General features: G+C 39.7%; 1 protein-coding gene across 1 annotated transcript; it reads right to left on the bottom strand.

Annotated features, from left to right (window-relative positions):
* Window positions 1-1137: 1137 nt before the first annotated feature.
* Window positions 1138-20932, bottom strand: b3gnt2b (UDP-GlcNAc:betaGal beta-1,3-N-acetylglucosaminyltransferase 2b). Its single transcript, XM_077495770.1, has 4 exons — window positions 20872-20932; window positions 20629-20761; window positions 11964-12103; window positions 1138-6180 (listed from the first exon to the last, which is right to left on the bottom strand). The coding sequence occupies exon 4, from the start codon at window positions 6163-6165 to the stop codon at window positions 4975-4977; it is 1191 nt and encodes a 396-aa protein (XP_077351896.1). The 5' UTR covers window positions 6166-6180; window positions 11964-12103; window positions 20629-20761; window positions 20872-20932; the 3' UTR covers window positions 1138-4974.
* Window positions 20933-21878: the final 946 nt, after the last annotated feature.

The following is a 21878-nucleotide window of genomic DNA, read 5'->3' on the forward strand; positions in this document are numbered from 1 at the left end:
ATTCTTTCTCAAATGCAAAATGTCTGTCTCGTCCACCCCTGAGCAGCAGGAAGGACAATTGATTTGTCTTTGCCCCTATTACGCTAGCTGTAAATGAACAATGAATTTTAAGTCACAATACTTGAGCTTTCATTCATTTTCAGACCACACTGGTAACTGAACCGGCCCACAATTTAGAGGGACCATTCACCCATTTTCAACACACACGCACACAAATGCCAGTGCGCAGGGTGGATTCTATGCGCCAGTCCAGCACTGCCCTAATGCTGCTTGAGCGGTCAGGCTGTTAAAGAACCATCATCATCTTGTGCTGACTCATCTGGTGATGCCAGGTGCCTGACAGGAAGTCTCCACATTTCTGTCCGGATGACTGGATTTCCCGGGATGGGTGGCAGGCGTGCCACTTTTCCTGTTGGGTCTTATGTTAGATTTTGTGCTGACAGCATAGATTGAAAATATGCAAATGATACCTCTTTTGTTATACCAGAAAAAAAAAAGGTAAGAATTTTTTGCTTTTTGTTTTTTTTAGAACACCAAAATGGCGACAGGTCAATTGGGACCTACTGTGTGTTTCAGTGGGAAGCTGTGCATTTGGGATGGAGGCCTTCAGTGGGACCTTAATCCACCTCTCACTACCATCACACTGCGAAATTATAGTTTTGAGCCACAATGAGATGGCCTTTTTGGGCTATTTGGGGCATGGCATCATGAAAGACTTCCTGTATGCCGCTGATGTGTTTGGAAAATCGAGATTGGGATCTTCTGAGTCACTTCTTCCACATGCTGCAGCACATGTTTCTTTTCTTTCCATTTCGTCTGCAGGTTAACTCACAGAATTCCACGGAATGAACACGTTTAGTACACAAGATGACATTTGTTAAAACTAATCATTTTAACCTCAGTTTTTAGCAGCCTAAAATGTGCAATGAAACGTCTATGGTGGATTATATGTTGCTGCCCTCTGTCGGCGAGCACAGCACAAATCACAAACATGAGGGCCTGTCGAAATGCGGCGCCACGGATTTGACGACTCGCAGGAAGACAAATGTAAAACTGACAACAAAATATGAGGTTTTATCTTTAGGCTATTTCATACAGTAAATAATAAAATGACCAACAACAAAAGAGGGCAGTAACTTCCACGTTTCTTCAATTTATTGGCATTGCAATGAAAACAGAACAGCATATGGTACTTTAAAAAACAAACAAACAAACAAAAAAAAACGGAATACATAATAACCGGAAGAATCCAAATGAGAAACAATAAGCAAACACACTTGCATTTCATCTTTGACACATCCAAACCACAAACATCAGGCATAGATTAGGTCTGCAATGATTTTGGAACTCGAGGCAGGGCAAATTACCAACATCAGTCCGTATCATATCGACTTTGTTATCTCGATACAGCAAACAGTCGAATAGTTACGGTCTCATTTGCCTTTTGTTTCCCCACTAAAAGATTGATTTATTTATTAATTTTTGTCCAGTAACACACAATCGTTGGTCGGTATCGCAATATTATATCGTTTCCCACTTCTAGTTCATACAAGCACAACCGTCGTTTGGCGAAGAAATTCATTTGTCATTACCCTGAGTGAAGCTTTCTTTTAAAAATAGTTCTGTACACTACTCTCAAAAAGTTAAGAGATGTAATTTCACCATAAAAGCCCAATATCCTGAAATGTATGCAAATAGTGTACATCCAGTAAAATGAATATTCATTCCTTATTCCTCAACCTCACACAATAAATTGTTAATACCAGTGTTATGCCACAAAACAAGGCAAAAAAGGCAAGCCAAGAAACATAGTCTTAAAAAAAAAAAAAAAAAAAGTTTGACAAAAGCAGCGATGACTTTGAACGTAAACACTTCAAGTAATCGTGACGGAATAAGATGATCAATGCGCAAAAACAACCAAAACGGAGTCCTTAATTCATTTATATTCTGTATAAGCATCCAACAAGTTTTTTCGTGATTGTCCTATGCGAGCGAGAACATAAGTATTTAACGACAAAAACACGCCAACTGCTTAATTTTACAGCAGCTCAGATGACCAACCTGACCAGCAGGGGGAGTCCTAATCCGCTTTATAAAATGTTACTCATTTTTCATATTGGTAATACTGAAGACAACGATGAGCAAAGCTAATCGACACCTAGCGTCTCTGACAAGTAGGCGATAACTCGCTTGGTAGTTTTATCTGAAATCAGCACAAATCCTGACAATTTGTATTTTGAATCAATCCTTTCCGATTCCAGGTAAAAAAAAATAAAAAATAAAATAAAATAAAATAAACTGTGTGCTATAAGTGGACCCATGCGAAAATATTCAGCTGGTCCTTTAGATTAAGATATACCTATACCTAGTGTACACATTAGCAACACTGTTGTTGTTGTTTTTTTAAGTTGTGTGGTGTGAGCACCGACAACCAGTGTGAAGGTATAGATTTGTATATATATATTCGCACAGCCTTTTCTTTATGTCAGAAATGTGGAAAATTTGATTTGGGCTTTTTTTTCCCCCCTTCCTATTTTTTACAGGGTTACATAGTATGTGAAGTTAGTAATTTGCACAATGAAAATTTTGTATTTCCCGAAATTAACAATGTGTCTTTGTATACACAAATGTCTTTGTATGTGAAATTTGAGGGGGGGGGGGAGATTCAAATTTTTACAGATCTTGGCATCACGAACATTTCACAAACATTTCACATATGCAGGCTAACAAAGTTGACATCTACAAGTAACCAACTATTTGGCTAATGCATTGTGGACTAATGTTCACCCCACATAAAACACCGGGACGACTAGCAGCTGAAACTAAGCATCCACTGGCTCCACTAGTCGACCCTTATCAAAATAGCGTTCTAGTAATTGGACCTCATGACTGATATCAAGAATATTGAATAAATTGCTAGAACAGATTGACAGAAAGCTGTCCTTAATTGTATTACTAGTGGCATTATAAAAATTACACTAGCTAACATCTAACACTTGACTATTAGTACAATTAGCACACGTCAACTAGTGTAGTTTTGCCTTACTAGTAACGTACTTTATGCTAAAGTTGTCCTACTAGTGTGCAAAAGTGTCATACATTTCATTAGCCTGGTAGCAGTTGCCTAAGCCATATTTGGACTTTTTCGGAAAACAAGAAAACGATTATCAACAAGTGGCTTTTTTATTATTATTATTATTTTGGACATTGTGACAGTAAGTCAAGAATGACTTTGGCAATTATGTTATCAGGCAAACGATACCAATAAATGTGCTTCCTAAAACTTTTTGTTTCCCGCAAACTATAAAATATGACTAAGGCAACTGTGTCATTAATAGGGATGCAACTATCCAAACATCACGATACAATATCATGATGTGAAGCCCACGATACAATAATTACCACGATATTGTGGGGAGCTTGGCGATATTAAGAAAAGGTCACAATATTGTAAAAATCAAAATAAAAAAAAAAATACAAATACAAATTTAAAAAAAAAGCACAATATTGTGCTTTTGTACATAACAGCAATGTATAGAAACAACCTACAATCTCTAATAACACTTAATATTGAGGCACTTATTTGCTAATGTACGCACACATTGAGTTCCTCCACATTTTGACTCACTTCACAAGCATATTACATTCCCCTTCATCTGACCATTAGTGTGAATTTTAAACATAGAAGGGCCAAAACGTACCTTGTGAAAATTAAACTGCACAACACAAAAAAAAAACCCAAAAAAAACAAAAAAACTAGACACCAGAAGGTGCTAGAACTGCGCAAATGGAAATCAAACTGACTTTTTTTTTTTTTTTTTTTTTTTTTTTTTTAAACAGATGTTCTCCTTTTAATATTGTGACATGACGACGACGATATTGTGGCAGTTTTAACATCGCAAGATCCCAACATTGCCGTTATTGTTACATCCCTAGGTATTAGGCTAATTTTTACACACCTGTCAGGGCCTGTAAGAACAGATACGGAATGGAAATCCCGCAGATTTTTCAGCTTCCGAGGTAGTGTCAGCAACAGGACGGCAGCTGTGAGAAGGGAACAGCGGAAAAGCCGGGACTAGTGTGTGAAGTTAACACCAGACATCCAATTTTCAGGATGCTGCGTCTGTCTCAGTGTAAAAGGCACAAGTTGCTAAATTTATTTTGTCTCTGAAACACCAAATTCATTGAAACGGAACTTCTGTGTGAAAGGATAAAGAATGAATCGAGAATTTTCCAGCTTCTGAGAGCAGCATCTACCACTTTTCTAATCTAACGTAATCCGTTTGTGGTGTGAAATTATATACACCGACTGCTGTGTTGATTGGCTGGACTCCATATGAAAGGCACATGTCACAAAACTACTAATTCCATATCTGATATACAGATTCTTGCTTTCTTTGTCACATACATTTCTATATAATACAGCATTTTGGACACCCCCCCGGTGGAGAGTGGACACAGTGTCAAAGCGTTATAAATAGTTACAGCGGTATAAATATGTGCGCCAAACAAATAGACACACTTTTGGTTCAAGCTCTTTGTACAGCAAAGCGAGAAGATCAAGTTTAAAAAAATGCTGCCACTTTACAATTAGGGGACCCTCAAATGGGCTTTTGTCTAATAATGGCTTAGGACAACCAAATAGGTTGATTAAAGTCATGTGGTAAGATTTAGACATGTTTGATAACCCTGAACCCTGTTCAGAAGCAGGTCAAACTTGAGATTGTGGCAAGAGGGTACGGGTAACCTCATTACTGTTCATATCAGAATCTACCATTTGCAGCAGTACCTTGACTGTAAAATGGCTGCCAAAAAATACTCTGACGCTCCCAATGGCGCAAACCTTTTGAGGCTGAAGTTCTGAGCGAGCATGATAAGTTGCCAACTTTTCAAATTCATCACCCACTTTTGCTCAAAATGATGGTCTGAACTTCCAGGTGGGTGTGACGTGAGAGGGGGGTTGGGCCCGCCTCTCTACTGGCAGTTGAGGTCTGGCTGGTTGAGCCAGAACCAGATCTGGATCATCTCCTGCGGCGTGCGCGGGTGGACCAGCATCAGGCCCTTGTAGGCGCACGGGTTGGCGCGATACTTCTCCTCAATGTTGAATGTTCTGAAACCCTTGTGCTTCTCGGGGGCCAGCCCCGCCTTCATTAGGCACATGCCCGTGTAGACATCGTCGATGGGGTAAAGGGCCACCCGGCGGGAGGTGGCGTGCAGGCGGGCAGCGACGCTGGCTGAGTACAGGTAGCCGCCGCCGCCGGCGTAAGGTGGATACGAGCCGACGTACATGCTCTCCGGGATGAAGTACTTCACCTTCTTGTCCCGGTGCGGCCCCGCATTGGTGATGACGTCGCCCATGAAGAGGTCAGTGGCTTTGGATGCAGGCAGCCCACCCAGGTAGCTCAGGATGGCGTATGTGTTGACGAAGACGTCGTCGTCGCCCTTGAAGACGAAGCTGGCACCGGGGCACCTCGTCTGGATCCAGTCTAAGAAGAGGACCTCCTTGATGGTCAGGTTGAAGAAGGAGTCCCGGTAGTCCCATTGGATGATGTCCCGATGTCTGTCACTCTCGTAGCTCAGCATCGGTGACAGGTCCGGGTGGTGGTCCCCCACCGTGGTCTGGCCCAGGAGGAAAACCGTCACCACGGTCCGGTTGGCGACCACGCCTGCCCTGCCCCACGACTGGCGTATGGCCTGGCGCCTGTCGAAATGGGGCGCCAAAGACTTGATGGCTAGCAGCAGGAAGGGCGGCTCCCGGCAGATTTCCGGCTGGTCGACCAGGATTGGGTAATAGCGGCAGTGCATGTAGAGCAGAAAGTCCTTGAATCGCAAAGGTAGGGAGTTGTAGTCTTTTACCTGAGTGGTGACCCTGGTGTCCGGCTGGCAGGCGTCAAAAGACACGTGGGTTTCGTTGAGCCAATCGGGCAAGTCGGTGGCGCTGTGATTGGCAAGGATGGGGTTGTTCCGGAAGTCCAGAACCTGCTGCTGGCGATTCCAGTAGCCCGAACTGGGCGTTATCTTGTTCCAGAAGGACTTGGAGGGGACCAGCACCTTGTCCTGGAAGCCCTTTCCCCGCCCGCCGTGGCAGGAGATCAGGATGAAGATGAAGACGTTGACCATCGTCACAGTCAACAGAACCTTCAGTCTCATCCGCAGCAGCGCCATGACGCCGTTGCGCACCTGAACACACACAAACGTTCACATGTTCACATTGGGGAAAAGACTTTAAAATGGGTTCATGTCTTTTCAGGCCTGGCTTGCTAATACTTTTGGTGGCAGATCTACAAAATTTCATGTTTCGACATGTAAAGGGAAACCAATTTCTATTCCCCCCCCCCAAATATTCTAGACAGTAGACTGTTTTGCCTGAAGATGTGTTGATAATTGCCAAAAATAATCCTAACCCCTTACCAATTATAGACATGCCATCCAAATATTATGTTGCTAAATGAATCTGGCTTAGAGGGCTGTCTAAATATTCAAATAGAAGTCCATATTTGAAGGACTAATTGCCAAAAAAAAAAAAGAAGTGGACTTCCTGAGTCCTTTCAGGAATGGCTTCTTCATGACCAAATATGAGTGCAAAAATTCTGGGTGGCTTTACTGAGCTAATTTTAAGGTGACACTTGCAACTCTTACTAGACATACAAATAATCAGGAAAGCCAATTGTTTGTTTGTTTGTTTGTTTTTTTTTTTTGTTTTTGAGTATGCAAGTCACATTCAACATGTCTGCTTTTGTCTCAAGATTGTGTCTGCTCAAAGTCTGAGCAAAATCTACTGCAAATCAATAAATAACCAGATGTCATTGGGGGCAGACGGACTGCGATGTCTTGTAACGTGCTAGTGCAGTGTTTTCCAACCCTGGTCCTCAGGGCACACTATCCAGCCTGTTTTCCCTGTCTCTCTATTTGCAACGCAGGTGATTCCAATGGACAGCTCATTAGCAAGCTCTGGAGAAGCCTGATAACGATGCTCACCTGCGTTGGAATCGGGAGACATGGAAAACAGGCTGGATAGTGTTCCCCGAGGACCTGGATTGGGAAACACTGTGCTAGTGCACGTCAAACTGGACGCACGAGTCACCTGCGTGCTTTGGACGTAGGCCAAACTACACACAATAAAACAATTGAAGCACCTTTAAAGATTCACTCGCAACGTCGTTGAGGTTAATGTGTAACCAGCACATCCTGTCTAATAGAATGCAGCCATTGGGTCATCAATCAGAACAAATGAGAGTCCAAATACTGACTGATGTTTAATGACGAACCAAAGACAACATTAGCCCCTTTCACATAGTCTGAAAAGTGAGCATTTTTCCCGGGTAAAAGTAGTAATTTTCCAGAACGCTCACGCAAAAAAAAAAAAAATCAAAAAAAATCAGTGTCTTTGTGTGTATCTGGCCTTAGGTATCTGTAGATTGGTAGTCATTTCTTCTTTTCCCTGGAGTTTTGCGAGAAAGTGAAATCAATAGTACCCTGCCAGCTGCTCTGAGATGTTCAAGTTTGTACATGTTGATAACTCAGCATCAACCTGTGCAGTGAGGGGAATAAGGAAACTCCACCTGATTGATCAAAGTGGATAACAGGCTGCTTCCTCTCCAGTGGACTCCTAGCAACAAGTATGCACTCTGTCAAATCCTTGTTTACTTTCCTTTTCCCGCCTCGTCCCTTTACATATAAACACAGCAGAGCAGAAACCTAAAACATCAAAGTCAAGTAAATAGTGAAGTAAAGTGGTACAAAAGCAGTCTGACTATTTATAGAACCAAACAAACCAGGACTGCGACCAATTTGCTCACAAATGCGGACAACTTTTCAGTGTGTGCTGGTAAAAATGTCATCTGGTTGCTGTAGTGCATGTTTGAATAATGCTCCCTCTGCAATCTGTATAAAATGTGGTTAAAAGTCACTCAAGTCTTTGTCACTACTTTAGCCAGTCTCCTCTTTCTGCGTACTCCGGTTGCAAAGAGACAGCGCCATCTCCTTATCTGCGTTTGCAAATACGCTCAGATCACACTCTGCTCCACTCCGACCGTTGAGAATCTCAAAACAATTTTTCAAAAAGTGTTGTTTGGTTATTCAGAGTGCCAGTAAAAAGTTTCAACGCAAACTGCAGCATGACTCTGTTCCTCATTTCTCCCTACACGGCATGACTTACATTCCTCATTTCCCCCTACAAACTACACGACTTGTGTTCGTCATTTCCAAAACACACTACACGACTAATGTTCCTCGTTTTGGCTGACTGGGTATGGATCTTGAAATGCTTAACTGGCAAAGCATAAGCCGGCTTTGCTAAAACAAACACAAGATGTGTCTTTTTCTTTACAGACCGGCTCCTCCTCCCTGTGGGATAATTACCTTCCTGTTCCCTGCATACACACACGCACAAAAAACAAGATGACTCCTGGGAATGGAGAGAACAAGGAACTGGGAGTAGGGAGGTAGTCCAAAAACGACAGCCCAACATGTTGACAATATAGACGCAAGAGGTTACTCCTCAGACTTCACCTTCCAGTTTAGTCAGATTGGTCGCTGACAAGCACTTCATTTGGTTTATCATTTTGACGCAGGGCTCGACACGCCTTTGCGAAGAACTGATACTAACCAAACCGTGAAGACAGGAAGTTGTGGTGTGGCGAGGGGGTGGGTTGCGAACTTGCGAGGGTACTTTTACATAGAAAGGTGAGGGAAAGGAGCAAAAAGGAAGGTATTAGTTTGTTTAGTTTGATAAATAAAGCACATACGTATAGCTGGGGTGGCCAGACTTTTGCTCCACAATTGATTTTTAAAACACACAAATGGGTTAGCGCATTCATAGGTGAAAAAGATGCATAGAGCTTCAACATGTTTATTTTATTAAATAACAGGTGAGTTGATTTCTTGTAAACATTAAAATATTAATAAAATAAACAGTTGGGCAATACATTTAAAACAGACTTGTTATGATTTGATCTTTATCTCGAACGATCAAAAAATGAATAAATAATACAAGAACTGTGATTGGCAGACAACCATTTCAGGATGTACCCTGCATACTGCCCAAAGCCGGCGAACCTTGTGGGGAATAAGCGGTCACGAAAATGGGTGGATGAGTAATAGTAAACAAAGAGACTGTATACAAAGGTAAGGGGCATAAGGAAGCAAAAGCTTGTCTTGTCCTGCTTCCTCCTTACAATCTAAATCCTCATCTATTAAAAAAAAATAAAAATGTATGTAAACGTGCACATATTGAATAAGTAACCTTTTTCCAATATCTTAGCACATTAAGCTCTCACAGCAACCTATAATTCATTAATGACAATCAGTGTTTTAGGAAGAGATCATGCAAGTCAGATCAGAAAACCCAGAATGGTTTTATAAGATCGTTCTCACGTTTTCAGGTAAATACTGACTAAAACAAAAACCAACGTCAGGGTGAACAAAGAAAACATTTCACGCAGACAGATAAACTGTGCACATGTATGTGAATGGCAGGGGGTCTGTGAAGTTTATTAGTATGATCTGATCTTAGATTTATAATTATTTATGGAGGCTGACTATTCTGAGATATGAATATTTTTGTTGCATAGCTGGGACCCAGATACAGAACGGATAACTGACATAGCTGCATGAGACATCCTGTGAGATGTAGCCAGCCGATTAGCTTATCTTGTATTGAGGTTATGAACATCACTGTTGCTGATTGTTGATAGCAGACGAAGCTGTTTGCAGAGATTGCTGAATGAACAGCAAAATTACTTTAACTAGCAACCCTGCAAAACCTTTTTTGAAAGATAAAAAAAGCTTATGAAGGCAGGAACGATCGCCCATTATGAGTGTAATGAAAAGTGTATATGTGAGTATGAGGATGTATTATTATTGTGTATGCCGAGGAGATTCATGTACATACGCTACTGACAAATGTACATATTTTAAAGTGTAACTGTTTACATGAGCAGGATTACACATTTTCTTTTATTGTAATGTATTAATTTACTGTGTTAATAATGAAATAAGTTAGATACCAAGAATAAGGGGTAGGACTAGATCATTTATTTTACTTCTTCCTACTCTCTTTGGACATGTAAACCATAACGAATGATTGCTATGAGTTTCTTCTTTCTTTAAATTTGTATTTGCTACTGGTTTATGTTTATATGTGTATATGTTATGTTTATATGTTCAACAAACAAATAAACAAATAAACAATATACAATTTACGGATACAATAAGATAAAGAGTGGCTGATTTATTGTAAATAAACAAAAAAATAATTTAACACTTTTTTTCCCCCACTTTATTATCAGTAAATCAAGGATTTATTATTTAGGAAGGACCCCATCTGTACTGACCCGTATACACGGACAAAAACCTGCTTCAGCCAGTGCGCAGTCCGTGTATTTTTTCGAGAGTTTGCAATGTATCATAAGCACACAGCGAATATGTAGGAATTTGTCAATGACGGTGCTAACGAAGAGACGCACAAGTGGCCAACTCTGGTTGTACAAAGTATTAACATCAGGGGTGCTAATAATTGTGGCGCACATAATTTGATATGAAATAATTGTTTCTTAATGTAGTCTACTAGCCTTTCAATTCCACTGAATAAATGCACTGATAGGTTGGATTTTCCTTTTTTTTTTTTATTTTGGTTCTCTATCCATCCATCCATTTTCTTGACCGCTTATTCCTCACAAGTGTCACGGGGGGTGCTGGAGCCTATTTCAGCTGGCTTTAGGCAGTAGGCTGGGTACACCCTGAACTGGTTGCCAGCCAATCGCAGGGCACACAGAGACGAACAACCATCCACACGCACTAGCACACCTAGGAACAATTCAGAGCGCCCAATTAACCTGCCATGCATGTCTTTGGAATGTGGGAGGAGACCGGAGTACCCGGAGAAGACCCACGCAGGCATGGGGAGAACATGCAAACTCCACGCAGGAAGGTCAGAACCTGGACTCGAACCCAAGTCGTCAGTACTGGGAGGCGGACATGCTAACCAGTCACCCACAGTGCCACCTGGTTCTATATCTTTTAGGAAAAAAATAAAATAAATAAATATTATAACCTAGTGAGCATATCTTAACCAGGGGTCCTAATAATTATGGAGACCAATGTTTTAGCAGTTTTATTAAATAATTGGGTAATTAATCTATTGTAAATATTACTAAAAAACAAAAAAAAACATTTTTTCAGGCATTAAAAAAAAATGCATCTTTGTTCGACTTTTCCCTTCTAAATGCTTTTCAAGTGAAACTTGCTTTAGCGGTCGATGGAACTGCTCAAATTGTTTCACTTCCCCTACGACACGTTTTGTGTGAAATTGCTCCAAGAATGTGTAAATGGTGCCATGCAACGTCCCCCTCATGTTGCCTACTTGCCATCTTTTGATTAACACATCGTAGCAACAGACCTGTACACTTCCCGTTTTGTGGTTTAAGCGCAACTTGTGGAAAACAAAAGTGGCGTCAAAACCGTTGCTTTGGATTTCATGTTTGTAGACAGTTTGGAGACGGGTGGGGTGTTTGTTTGTTTTTTTTTATTTCACAATTTAATGGTTGTAGATTGGGGCGGGCAAACAATGGCCCACGGATCACATCTGGTCTGATCAAACCAAAACTGACTGTACAGATGATCTCGTGTGACGTCACGGGTGCACGGAATGCCGAACGTGAACTGACACAAGGTATATCTGTGGAGAATTGCAAGGATGAATCAAAAAGATTTCCAACTGACAAAGTCAAAGTGTGTTCTAGCCATTTTGATTAAAGTGTCATTGTAAGATGGTTTAAATGCTTTTTACCCTAATGCAATCGTGATATATGTGCTCCGCTAGTCGTGGCTAGCTCTGGCTAAAAATAGATCTGAGTGGTCGAAAGCTGAAATTGTAGTCAAAGTGTACGAAAATAAGAAGTGATGAGTCAACAATGTCGTTGTTGCAGTAACATGCTAGTGTGTGCCGTCAAGCTAGCGCTTACCTGTGCTGCGGAGCGGGCCCTCGTCTCGATGCAACGTCGCCTCTCAGCTCACTTACCCCATACTTAGCACCGCCCTGTGGGACCTGAGCAGCCAATGGGGGAGAGAAGGGGAAGCAGGGGGATGCCAAGTGAGCTTGAACCTGGAAAACAATTTTAAATAAAACACCACCACAGAGTCAACGGCAGCATGTGGGCCCAAAGAATACACAGGAAGTGGTTGAACTGGAAGGCTTAAACGACTTTCACTATCTTCCCCTTGATGTGATTACAGTGACGATAATGGCTTCAACACAGCATGCCTCCATCAATTTAAACAGTGCACACTCCAATTTTAAGACATTATACAATAGAACATTGTAATGACTGACTTTGCTACTGTGCAAGGTAGGCAACGGTTATTCATGAATCACATTATTACAACACTGCATTAACTGCAGGTTTTCTGATTTTGCAGCTAGTACAAGATGTTCTGTTTATTTACAGTATATTGTGCAAGGATTAGATTAAGATGGTTTTCTTAACTTGTCACATGATGATATACTACTGCATTACAGCAAATTTAATTGTTCTCGTCACTTCACTGACAGATTCTTATTCAATGTCGTGTTTACTTCTACTTGTCAAGCAAGGTGACGTAATCATTAGTCTGTGAATTGGTCAATAATTAACTATTTGCTGATGTGGTCTTCTCGATGGTAGGAAGCTTATACCGCTTGGAATTCAGCTTTCTCAAATCCAATCCAATCCTAGTGATTGGAAACAAGGTTGTTGATTAACCAGAGAGTTAAAGGGAGAACCAATACGCGAGAACTGAATCCACTCCAACAACACATTTTCTTGACACCAGACACCACATCTAAAACTGGACTATTTTTTGGCTACACTAGTGGGTCACCAACATGAACAGTCGCCGGGACACCAGCACCGATGCACTTTAAAAGAAATAATGGTATCTTTTTGGGACAAGGTCCATTGTTATTTATCACACAATAAACTTACACTGGAATTTAAGGTATGTGTGAAAACAGCATTTATCATTTATAAACAAATATGAATTATAGTGAACATTTTTTTTTTAATTTGTCTTTTCAGTTAATTTTTTTTATTTTGGTTTCGTTTTTTAAATATGTAGTACAATATTTTTATAATGTAACTTTTTTTTTTTTTTTTTTTTTTACTTTTCATGTCATTTTAACTTAACATTTTTCTCTCACACTTGTGCATAATTCTTTTTAAAAAAAAAAATTAAAATGTATTATTTTTAACACCCATTTTTGTTTAGTCTGTAAACTAAGACGATGGAAACAAGTGGCACCATTGTTTGATGGAAAATATGACCAGAACTTAAGAGAAAATAAGTTAGAATATTTTTTTAAGAAATAATCAAGCCAAATGTCACTCACTGCATAACATTCATACGTTGGATGGTGTGTCTTTAGTGGGGCGTGGCCTCAAGTCAGTGACATCGGGCACTCTGACGCCACCTTCTACATCTGCTCCATGCTCCTTGTGAGTATTTTCATTTTGCATTGGTATTTTTGGCTGCTTGTCCCTCCGAATAAATGGCTGAAAGTGCATTGGTGAGGATGGCTCTCCTATTGTTGTTTCCGCAACACTTCAGTCATAGAGTGAATATCTTTTCCACGCTCCTTGTGAGTGCTTTCATTTTGTATTAGCGTGTTTGACTACTTTTCACTTTAAATGACTGGGTGTGCATCTGTGAGTGGCAAACTCCACCCCCTTCACTTCCGTCAGACAAAACTCATATCTGTTCCATTTATGCATTTTGTCCCATTAAATAAATAAAAATAAATACAAAAAAACTCCTAATTTGTGGCACTAGTACATCAAGATACAACTGTACAGTAGTTTTGACAGCATTTTCACCTATTCCCAAGAATGTCAACGTGGAAGAAACCTGCTCCACATACATGCCTTTCGTGTCAAATCACACACACAAGCACGCACGCGCCCACACAAATAACTAGCAATTAACTGTTCTTAAGTGTGATCAAAGCTGCCTAATAGGATGCTCTGGCCTGAACGTGGGCCCATCAGCGCCATAAATAGACGAGTGTCGCTGGAGCACCAAATACCAGCAGTCCACGACACTATTCACACTTATGATGTCTCTCACGCGCGCACACATTTATTCAGACAGTTTTTTTGTTTTGTTTTTACCATTCTGATCAAATTTAGCAGTCTCAATAAATATGCCTACTAGGAGTGGGCAACATGATTAAAAATATATATATATATATATACATTTTAAGAGCCCACCTACAATCTGCTTTTCCTATTCAGTGTCTCCAATTTAAACTGAGGTGGAGTTTATGGGCCCAAGTGATCTTTGCCACCCGACAGAGTACTTGTACTCTGTCCTCTGTGATACATTTCCACTTGGCGTGAATTTTAATGTGCAGGATCATCCAATAGAAACATCAATCCTCAGGCACTCAGCTAAAGCCAGTCCAAGAACGTTGCGTGAGCTGCTGACACGTCTGCCCGGCGCGCTTTTAAATAGAACGGAATTTCTCATTATCAACAAATACTTGTTGGAGTAACTCCCCTTGGCAGAGGTCATCTCTATGTATGGTGCGAGGCACTGGCTGGAATCTCAGCGAGAAGATGCGCCTGCACGCACACTGGAGTAACATTGTTGCACAAACATTCACGGTGGGATCCTGAAACACGGCTCACGAACATCGCAGAGTGCATCAGATAGCTGTGTTTCACATTGCGTCTTTGCTGATGATTTTCATTTTTCTAAAAAGGTGTATTTTTCATGGAATGTGAATTTTTTCCTAATAATTGTCAAATATTTTTCTAATATTTGTGTATTTTTTTCCTCTTATTTCTGTATTTTTCCATGTTATTTGGTTATATTTTTGTATTTTAGTTGAATATTTGTTGTTTTCTAATATTTTTAAACGTTTCATTTTTTTCCCCCAATACAGTATTTAGTTTTCCCCTGTGACAGCTGCATTTGTCTTTTTACATGTCCCCAAGTACGTTTTCTAGTACTTGTGTTTTCTGAATATTTCAGCATTTTTTAAAAGGGGCATTTTTATTCTTTTTATTCATCTATTTTTACCCGAATACTTTTTTTGTCAAATTTCTTTCAAAATATTTTGTATTTTAAGTAAAAAAAAAATTTGCTTGTAATTTTTCTGTATTTTTTTTTTCTTCATAAATCTTCTTGGGTGGTTTTTATTTTACCCAAATATTTGAGTATTTTTTAAATTAATTCAGGATTTTAGTTCTCCAGTCGTCATCCTTTTTTTTTCTCCTAACATTTTTAACTTCTGTATTTTTGTCTAATATTTGGGGGGGTTGTTTCCCCCCTTATTTGGTTTGTGTATGTCATTTTCTTGGCCTTATGATGCATATTTTTTTTTTCCTCCAGTAACCACTGGGGAACTAGTCTGATGGGTTTGTGAGCAAATATCATGCAATATCCGGTCCCCGCTGACTTCTTAGGAACTCGGGAGCAGCTAAACAAGTCACATCCTCAGAGAGCGGCAACAGGAAGGAGTGCGGAAGACCGGAGAAACATTGCTGCAGAAGCCTTTAATAGATTTACATCTCAAGTAGAAATGGCGGATGAGATCAATCTCGTTTTATCTGTGGATCTATGAGTCGACGACAGGAAGCGCTGCCAGGATACGGACACTTGTCCACTTTGTCAATTTACTGGGCGGGACTCCATTTTAGTCTTGCGCACTTGTGTGCTTGGTGTGCGCCTTGGCGTGGGGGCTGGGCTGTGCGTGGCCAAAAATACACACCACTACTTCATTATTCCTCAAATACGACAAAATCTTAGCGGACTGACATGTTTCACATAGATTGTAAGTATTATAAGAACATCCAAAGTGATGTCTGTGCCTGATGAAATGTAATAAAAGGGGTACAATTCCAACAAGGGGCTAGATATTTGTCAACGGGGGTATGTGGCAAAAACTTCTGGGAAAGATGCTATAAACTTCTTGTTTTCACATTTTAGGGGGAACAAAGTGGGAGTGCAAGCTGGATTGGCATGTTGAAGGGGATTTTGAAGGGGGAGAAAGGGACAATCAACTAGTTTTGCTACATACTATTGCTGATGACTATTTGCGTTACGTTTCACAGTGACTTCTGTATATAAGGTTTATGTTCATCTACAGTTTGCCATTTACATCGACATAGACAACATTTCTTATTCGTGTACTGTTGCCATTGCCTGAAGTGGTAAATTATGTACACAGATGATTAGATAGTTTAATGTTTATTATTTTCTTGTATGCTGCTACTGTCCTCTTTGTGGAATTTCATTTTGCAGAAACAGAATTTCCCTTTGCAGGAGTAATAAAGCCTTATTATACTTGTGTGAAATCCGGTAGTTTTAGTCAAATGTGTGCTAAAATAATGAATTAAAAACAATTTCCATACATTTGCAATCCCATTTACATTTACTGAATCTCTCAAGAAAGCAGCCCGGTCTCTTGGTTTCCAACGTATCCATCTGTTGCCGTTTGGAGTTTGAGCGTCATCCACTGTCAATACCTTGGGCTAAATACAGACCACAGGAGTCATATCCTGTTTTTCAAGAAAAAGAAGGCTGACTGTGGGCTTTCCTTGCCATTCGTGGAACAAAAAAGAAAAAGAAAAATCAAATCAATCCCGAGGAAAGTTTCAATACACCTCGTGGAACTAATTCCTTTTGCTCCTAATGAGAAATCCCTCATTAAGTTAAGTGCGTTACAACCGGCATTTTCATGACGCACAACCTGCCTGAGCTACTGTGTCACATCACATGGAAAGTTACATCGTGTACACAAATCTATTTGCTTTCCTTTGCAGGGACAAAAGATGAGTGGGGCAGCTTTTCATTTTATTGCATTAGAGAATTGGGATGCACTTAGTTTGTGTTCACCGCCGCCAGGAGTTCACCGTTTTGTCAGCAGAATGGCAGCTAATGCACATTCGGAATGCCATTACCTGCTTTTTGATTTGCCATGTTTTGGGAGGATAATATGACAATGCAGGAAGCAATCGTTACATTACAAACGTTTTATTGTATTGCATTCTCATTACTGACTTACGTTTACGCCACAACTGTTTGGTTGATTTTTGTGACATTGTCGTAGTGAATGTTTAGAAGACGGCAAGTCAAAGTGTTGACTAAGTCAACAACTAATTGAAGTAGCTAAAGTAACTGTCTTTCATATTAATTCATAGTTCATCTGCCTTTATTTTATCACAAGTCTATCCTATAAGGCGAACTTTTGTTATGGTGCTGTCGACTGAAGATGACATCACATTTGCTCAAGACTCAGGCACCGACCAATCACGGCTCACCTGTTTTCCGAAGCTGAGCTGTGATTGGTTGTTCCTGAGAACTAAGCAACTGTGATGTCATTTTCCCTTGACAGTAAGTGGCAAGGTGGCTGCCTTCTGATATTGATAAACCAGCTGGATTTTACTGCTCAACTTATATTCATTACACTAACGCAATATTAACCACAATAGCATATTTAGACGAGTGGGGCTGCATAAAACATACTAATGTCAAGAATTTTTTTTAGGGCCATTTCGAAAAAATACATGTAAAGGACCTTGAAAACTGTCTCATATTGAATCTCACCTGCAGTATTGTTGGGAATCACAATTAAGATTGTTTTCCAAAATCATTCTAAAATTGCTCGCAGATTTTCTGATTGCGGGGTTTCACTGTATCATATTAATTCACAATTTTATGTGCAAAGAAAAAAAAAAAAAAAAAAAAAAAAGAACAAGAGTGCATGTTTCTGTGTCGTCAGGAATAGTTTATAGTACAGTCGTGTTGGGACGTCACTATTATTAGCAGCTCCCTATGGGAGTCTCAGTCCCAGTGACCTTAAAACACGAACGAGACTACCCAAGATATCAACATCAGACAAACAACTAACATAACCTAACGTGAGATCTGTTGAAACTAGTTGAAACCACAATGCTGCGGCCTGTTGAAGATTATGTATCATTGGCTGGTGTTGGTCTGGGCCTTCCTGGAAGTGGGCCTAATTCTCAGTGTCTGGAGTTATGTTGATGAATACTTTATGAGAACACATGCATTAGATGTGCGTGGGGAAAAATGTAATCAGCAGCATGGCTTTATTATTTTGTCTGTCTATATGTGTTGCTCCACAGATTCTGTTCAAATATCCACTGCTTGAAAGGCTATATGGCTGAAACTATTTAATTGTTAGCCTGTTTAACAAATCGTTTTATTAATGATTAAACTCAGCAATATAATACGACAGTGAGTGACGTTGTACTCGCCAACCTTTTTTCATTATTTCCGTGATAACTGTCACATTTTCCATAAAGTGATTATGATTCCGTTACTTGTTTGGTCTGTACCATGTCAGAAAATAGGGGAAAATGTTGATCACTACCCCCGTCCGCCAAAGTAAAAGCAGATGTTTGCAAATGCCTTATTTTGCCGTGTAAGATAATCAGTCTGCGTTGATGGAGAACTACAGAAATCTGACTATTTACTGTTGAGAGGCTCAACAGGAGGATTTTGACATTTATGCGAGCTAACAAAAATTGCTCAAAACGAGTAATAAGTTATTGAAATAGTTGTCAATTAATTTGATAATCGATTTGTTGTAGATGTTTACATTCATCAACCGAGATCTACTTTACGGCCACCAATATTCATCAAGCACGGTTTTCCAATGAAAAGACGTGGGTGGAAGTGGGTCTCGCCCAGCTTGTCTGTGAAATTCTAATTTGTAAACCACAGTAATGACTGACAGATTCCTGCTGATGGGAGCAGAGCATCGCTTTAATTTGAGATCAGCGCAGCTTTTAAGTTGATAAGATTTTTCCACATTCCCTGTCCAAATGCGGCGTTGCTGAACAGTGAGTGTGTCGTGCTGTTCATGTGATAAAAATGTTATGGTGGAGTCATATGAGGCAATAGACTGCAGCAGGAAGGCTAAAAATAGCCAATGGTAATTACGAATGACAACAGGCGTAAAATGTATCAGTCAACAAGAAATAATATCAGCATGTCACGTATCTCACACTGTACTACACTCCCACATTGTATCATACGAAACATTTGTATCAATGCTATAGAGAAGGGAGAAATACAGGGAAAAAAAACAAAAAAAAAACAAACATCAAATCTATATTGACAAAGGTCAGTTACAGTGTTCCCTCACTACTTCTGGGTTCGGTTATTGCAGATTCACAATTGCGGATTTTCACATTACCATCTGAAACCTGAACATTTTAAGATTAGATTAAAAAGAAAAACTTGAACGTAGTTATTCAGCCGACGTTTCGTCATCGTCCGCATGTTTTGAAGGGGTGCGGCGTGATTTAAGAATGCAACCAATAATCAGCAGCTCAGTATTTATTATACATTTGGAGGACTAGCCTCAACACATGGGTACATTACTCGATTATTTGATGTAATAGTCAATAAAGTAATCAACTCGTAAAAGATTAGATAACGCTCTTAATTTAAGTGCGATAGAAATCTGCTGCCCAGATTTATTGATAATGTATTCTAATGATGTTGATATTTTGATCAGGTGTATGCCTAGTTATGCAATAGCTACCCATATCAATATTTTGTCTCGTCCAGTTTTATGGAAAATTAATCAAGGTAATGCTATTTTCACACTTTCAGTTGCATCACTAAATTTAGCATCACAATCCAGCTCTATCTGTGAACTAGAATAAGATCTTTGTTTTCAGTTGTATTAATAATATCATAACATCACATCATAAGAGATAAAAATATGACTCACAAATAATTTTCCATTTGCACTATTTAGTAGAATTTTTAGGGCAAGTAGCGCTGTTTGTAGCTTGCAGTCATTTTGGCGTGTCGATTTGGAGAACCCCTTAGAATTTCAACCTGTGTAAGTTACTAGTGGATAATTTTTAACTGAAACTTGTCAGCCAATAAGTGAAGTGGTTCCTCTAGTAGCATACAAGTGAAAAAGGTCAAGGAGCTATATTGAGAAATACTCTAATTTGAAGACATTTTTCAGCCAGATTTTATAGACGATATCAATATCTCTCTGGCACGGTGGCACCCATCATTTGGGTTCCCAAATTCTTGGTACACAGGTGTGATTCCATCCAAACTTTGCACTTTTTTTTGAATGTTTGTCATTCATGGGAACTTTTGTCACGTTGTTATATTAATATTTTGTCAAGATGGATTCACATGTATCACATAAAGATATTAATGCTTACTGTTGATAAATGGCTTATAGTGACCTTGAACTAAAGTTTACCCATCTTTCTACTTTGGTTTGTATACATTTATATGGTATCGAACGTTGATCAACATTAAATCTCGCTATCTCCAGGTGAAAAGTGAGTGTTGTTTTGTCATGTATCGACAAGAATACTGTTGTTCCGATATGAAAACATTATCCATGAGGTCACGTTGTTTACCCCGTGACTCCATCGAGTCCTTGTGGACGTTTTTTTCTGGGACATTAAGACTTCCAGTTCACCTTTTTATTAATAACAAGTCCGCTAGACTTGTGATTTCTCTTAACCCATTCCCAATGCTTCTCGCTGCTTTTACTTTCTCCTCCTGGTTTCGCCGGCCATTTGTTTTGAAGCAAAAGTGCGTAAAAGGGAGTGTAGTTGACGGTGTAACGAGTTACCTTACCAGTAGGTTCGGTTAGCTTTTCGTGGGCGCCGCCTCACGTTGCTGCTTTCTCCCGGTGCCCCACACAAACTCCTCAGACTCCTCGGCGTCGGAAGCGTCAGCACTCACTCGCTCGCTTCGGGCTCCTCGCCTCCTTAGAAAACCACCCAAAAAGGTACAATAAAACAGTGGGGGGTAAAAGAGCCGTGAAAGTTGAATCAAGTCTACGGTGGTGTGACGCCGAAGGAGCCTACTGCTGCTTACTTGCTTCAACAGACCATTTGACTCCACTCCAGCACGGCGGCTTTGAAATGGGTGACGCCAGATAGGCGTGGCCGAGGGCGGGGCCAGGTCTCACAGACTCATTCGAGTTTTGTGACTTTGAATGGAAATGGAACATCCTGTTAACATTTTACCCCTAGACTGGATTTGTGTTGCGGATCTATAATTCGATTTTACAGAAAATTTCATATAACTGTAATTATTTATCCACAGCTCGTTTTAGTTTTTGTTTTAATTGCTTCACTTTTGTTTAGTTTCATTAGTTTTGCATGTAATCTTTAAGAAATACTTTTCAAATATTTAAGTTCAGTTTCTATTTACCTTATGTAAAATAAAGTGATTTTTTTTTTTTAGTACTAGGTCATTTTTTATTTACACAGCGCTGCTTATTTTATTGTCTTGTTTTACAGTATTACAATGTTTGATAGCATGCTACAAAGAATAAAAATAACTAATTGGTCCTGGGTTTATCATAAAACTCAATTTTGTCCATTCTTATATTGGGTTTGGATTGGTAGTGCATAAAGTACACATGTAGACATGTCTGCAACTTCCTGGGGGGATTCTTTTGGAAAAAATGATTTTTCATGGCCTAAGAAACATAAAAACTCATGAGGAAAAAAAAAAAAAAAAGTCACTCCGACTTTCATAATACATACACCAGAAGGTTAAAGAAAGAATGATGAACACTTGCTCACACTCTCTTGTTTTTCTTACTACTGGGAACATGATACAATATACATTACTACAGCGATGTATACTTCCCAAAAAGGTGTTGACCTGAAACACACACACACACACACACACACACGAAAAATCCCGCTTTTACTATTACTAATGTATGGACAAATCCATACAATACCAGTACAATGTTATTGCAATGCTTTGATACCATCGATTTCATCCAGACAGGAAAACCAGTTGAAAGAGCACACACGTCATAACTCTAGGTTTGAGTGCACACCCGCGGCTTTATTTATACAACAATC

Source organism: Festucalex cinctus, chromosome 14, assembly GCF_051991245.1.
Source record: "Festucalex cinctus isolate MCC-2025b chromosome 14, RoL_Fcin_1.0, whole genome shotgun sequence".
Classification (NCBI taxonomy): domain Eukaryota; kingdom Metazoa; phylum Chordata; class Actinopteri; order Syngnathiformes; family Syngnathidae; genus Festucalex; species Festucalex cinctus.

Excerpts from the sequence above, each read along its gene's own strand:
- b3gnt2b (XM_077495770.1), bottom strand. The coding sequence starts at position 6,165 with ATGGCGCTGCTGCGGATGAGACTGAAGGTTCTGTTGACTGTGACGATG.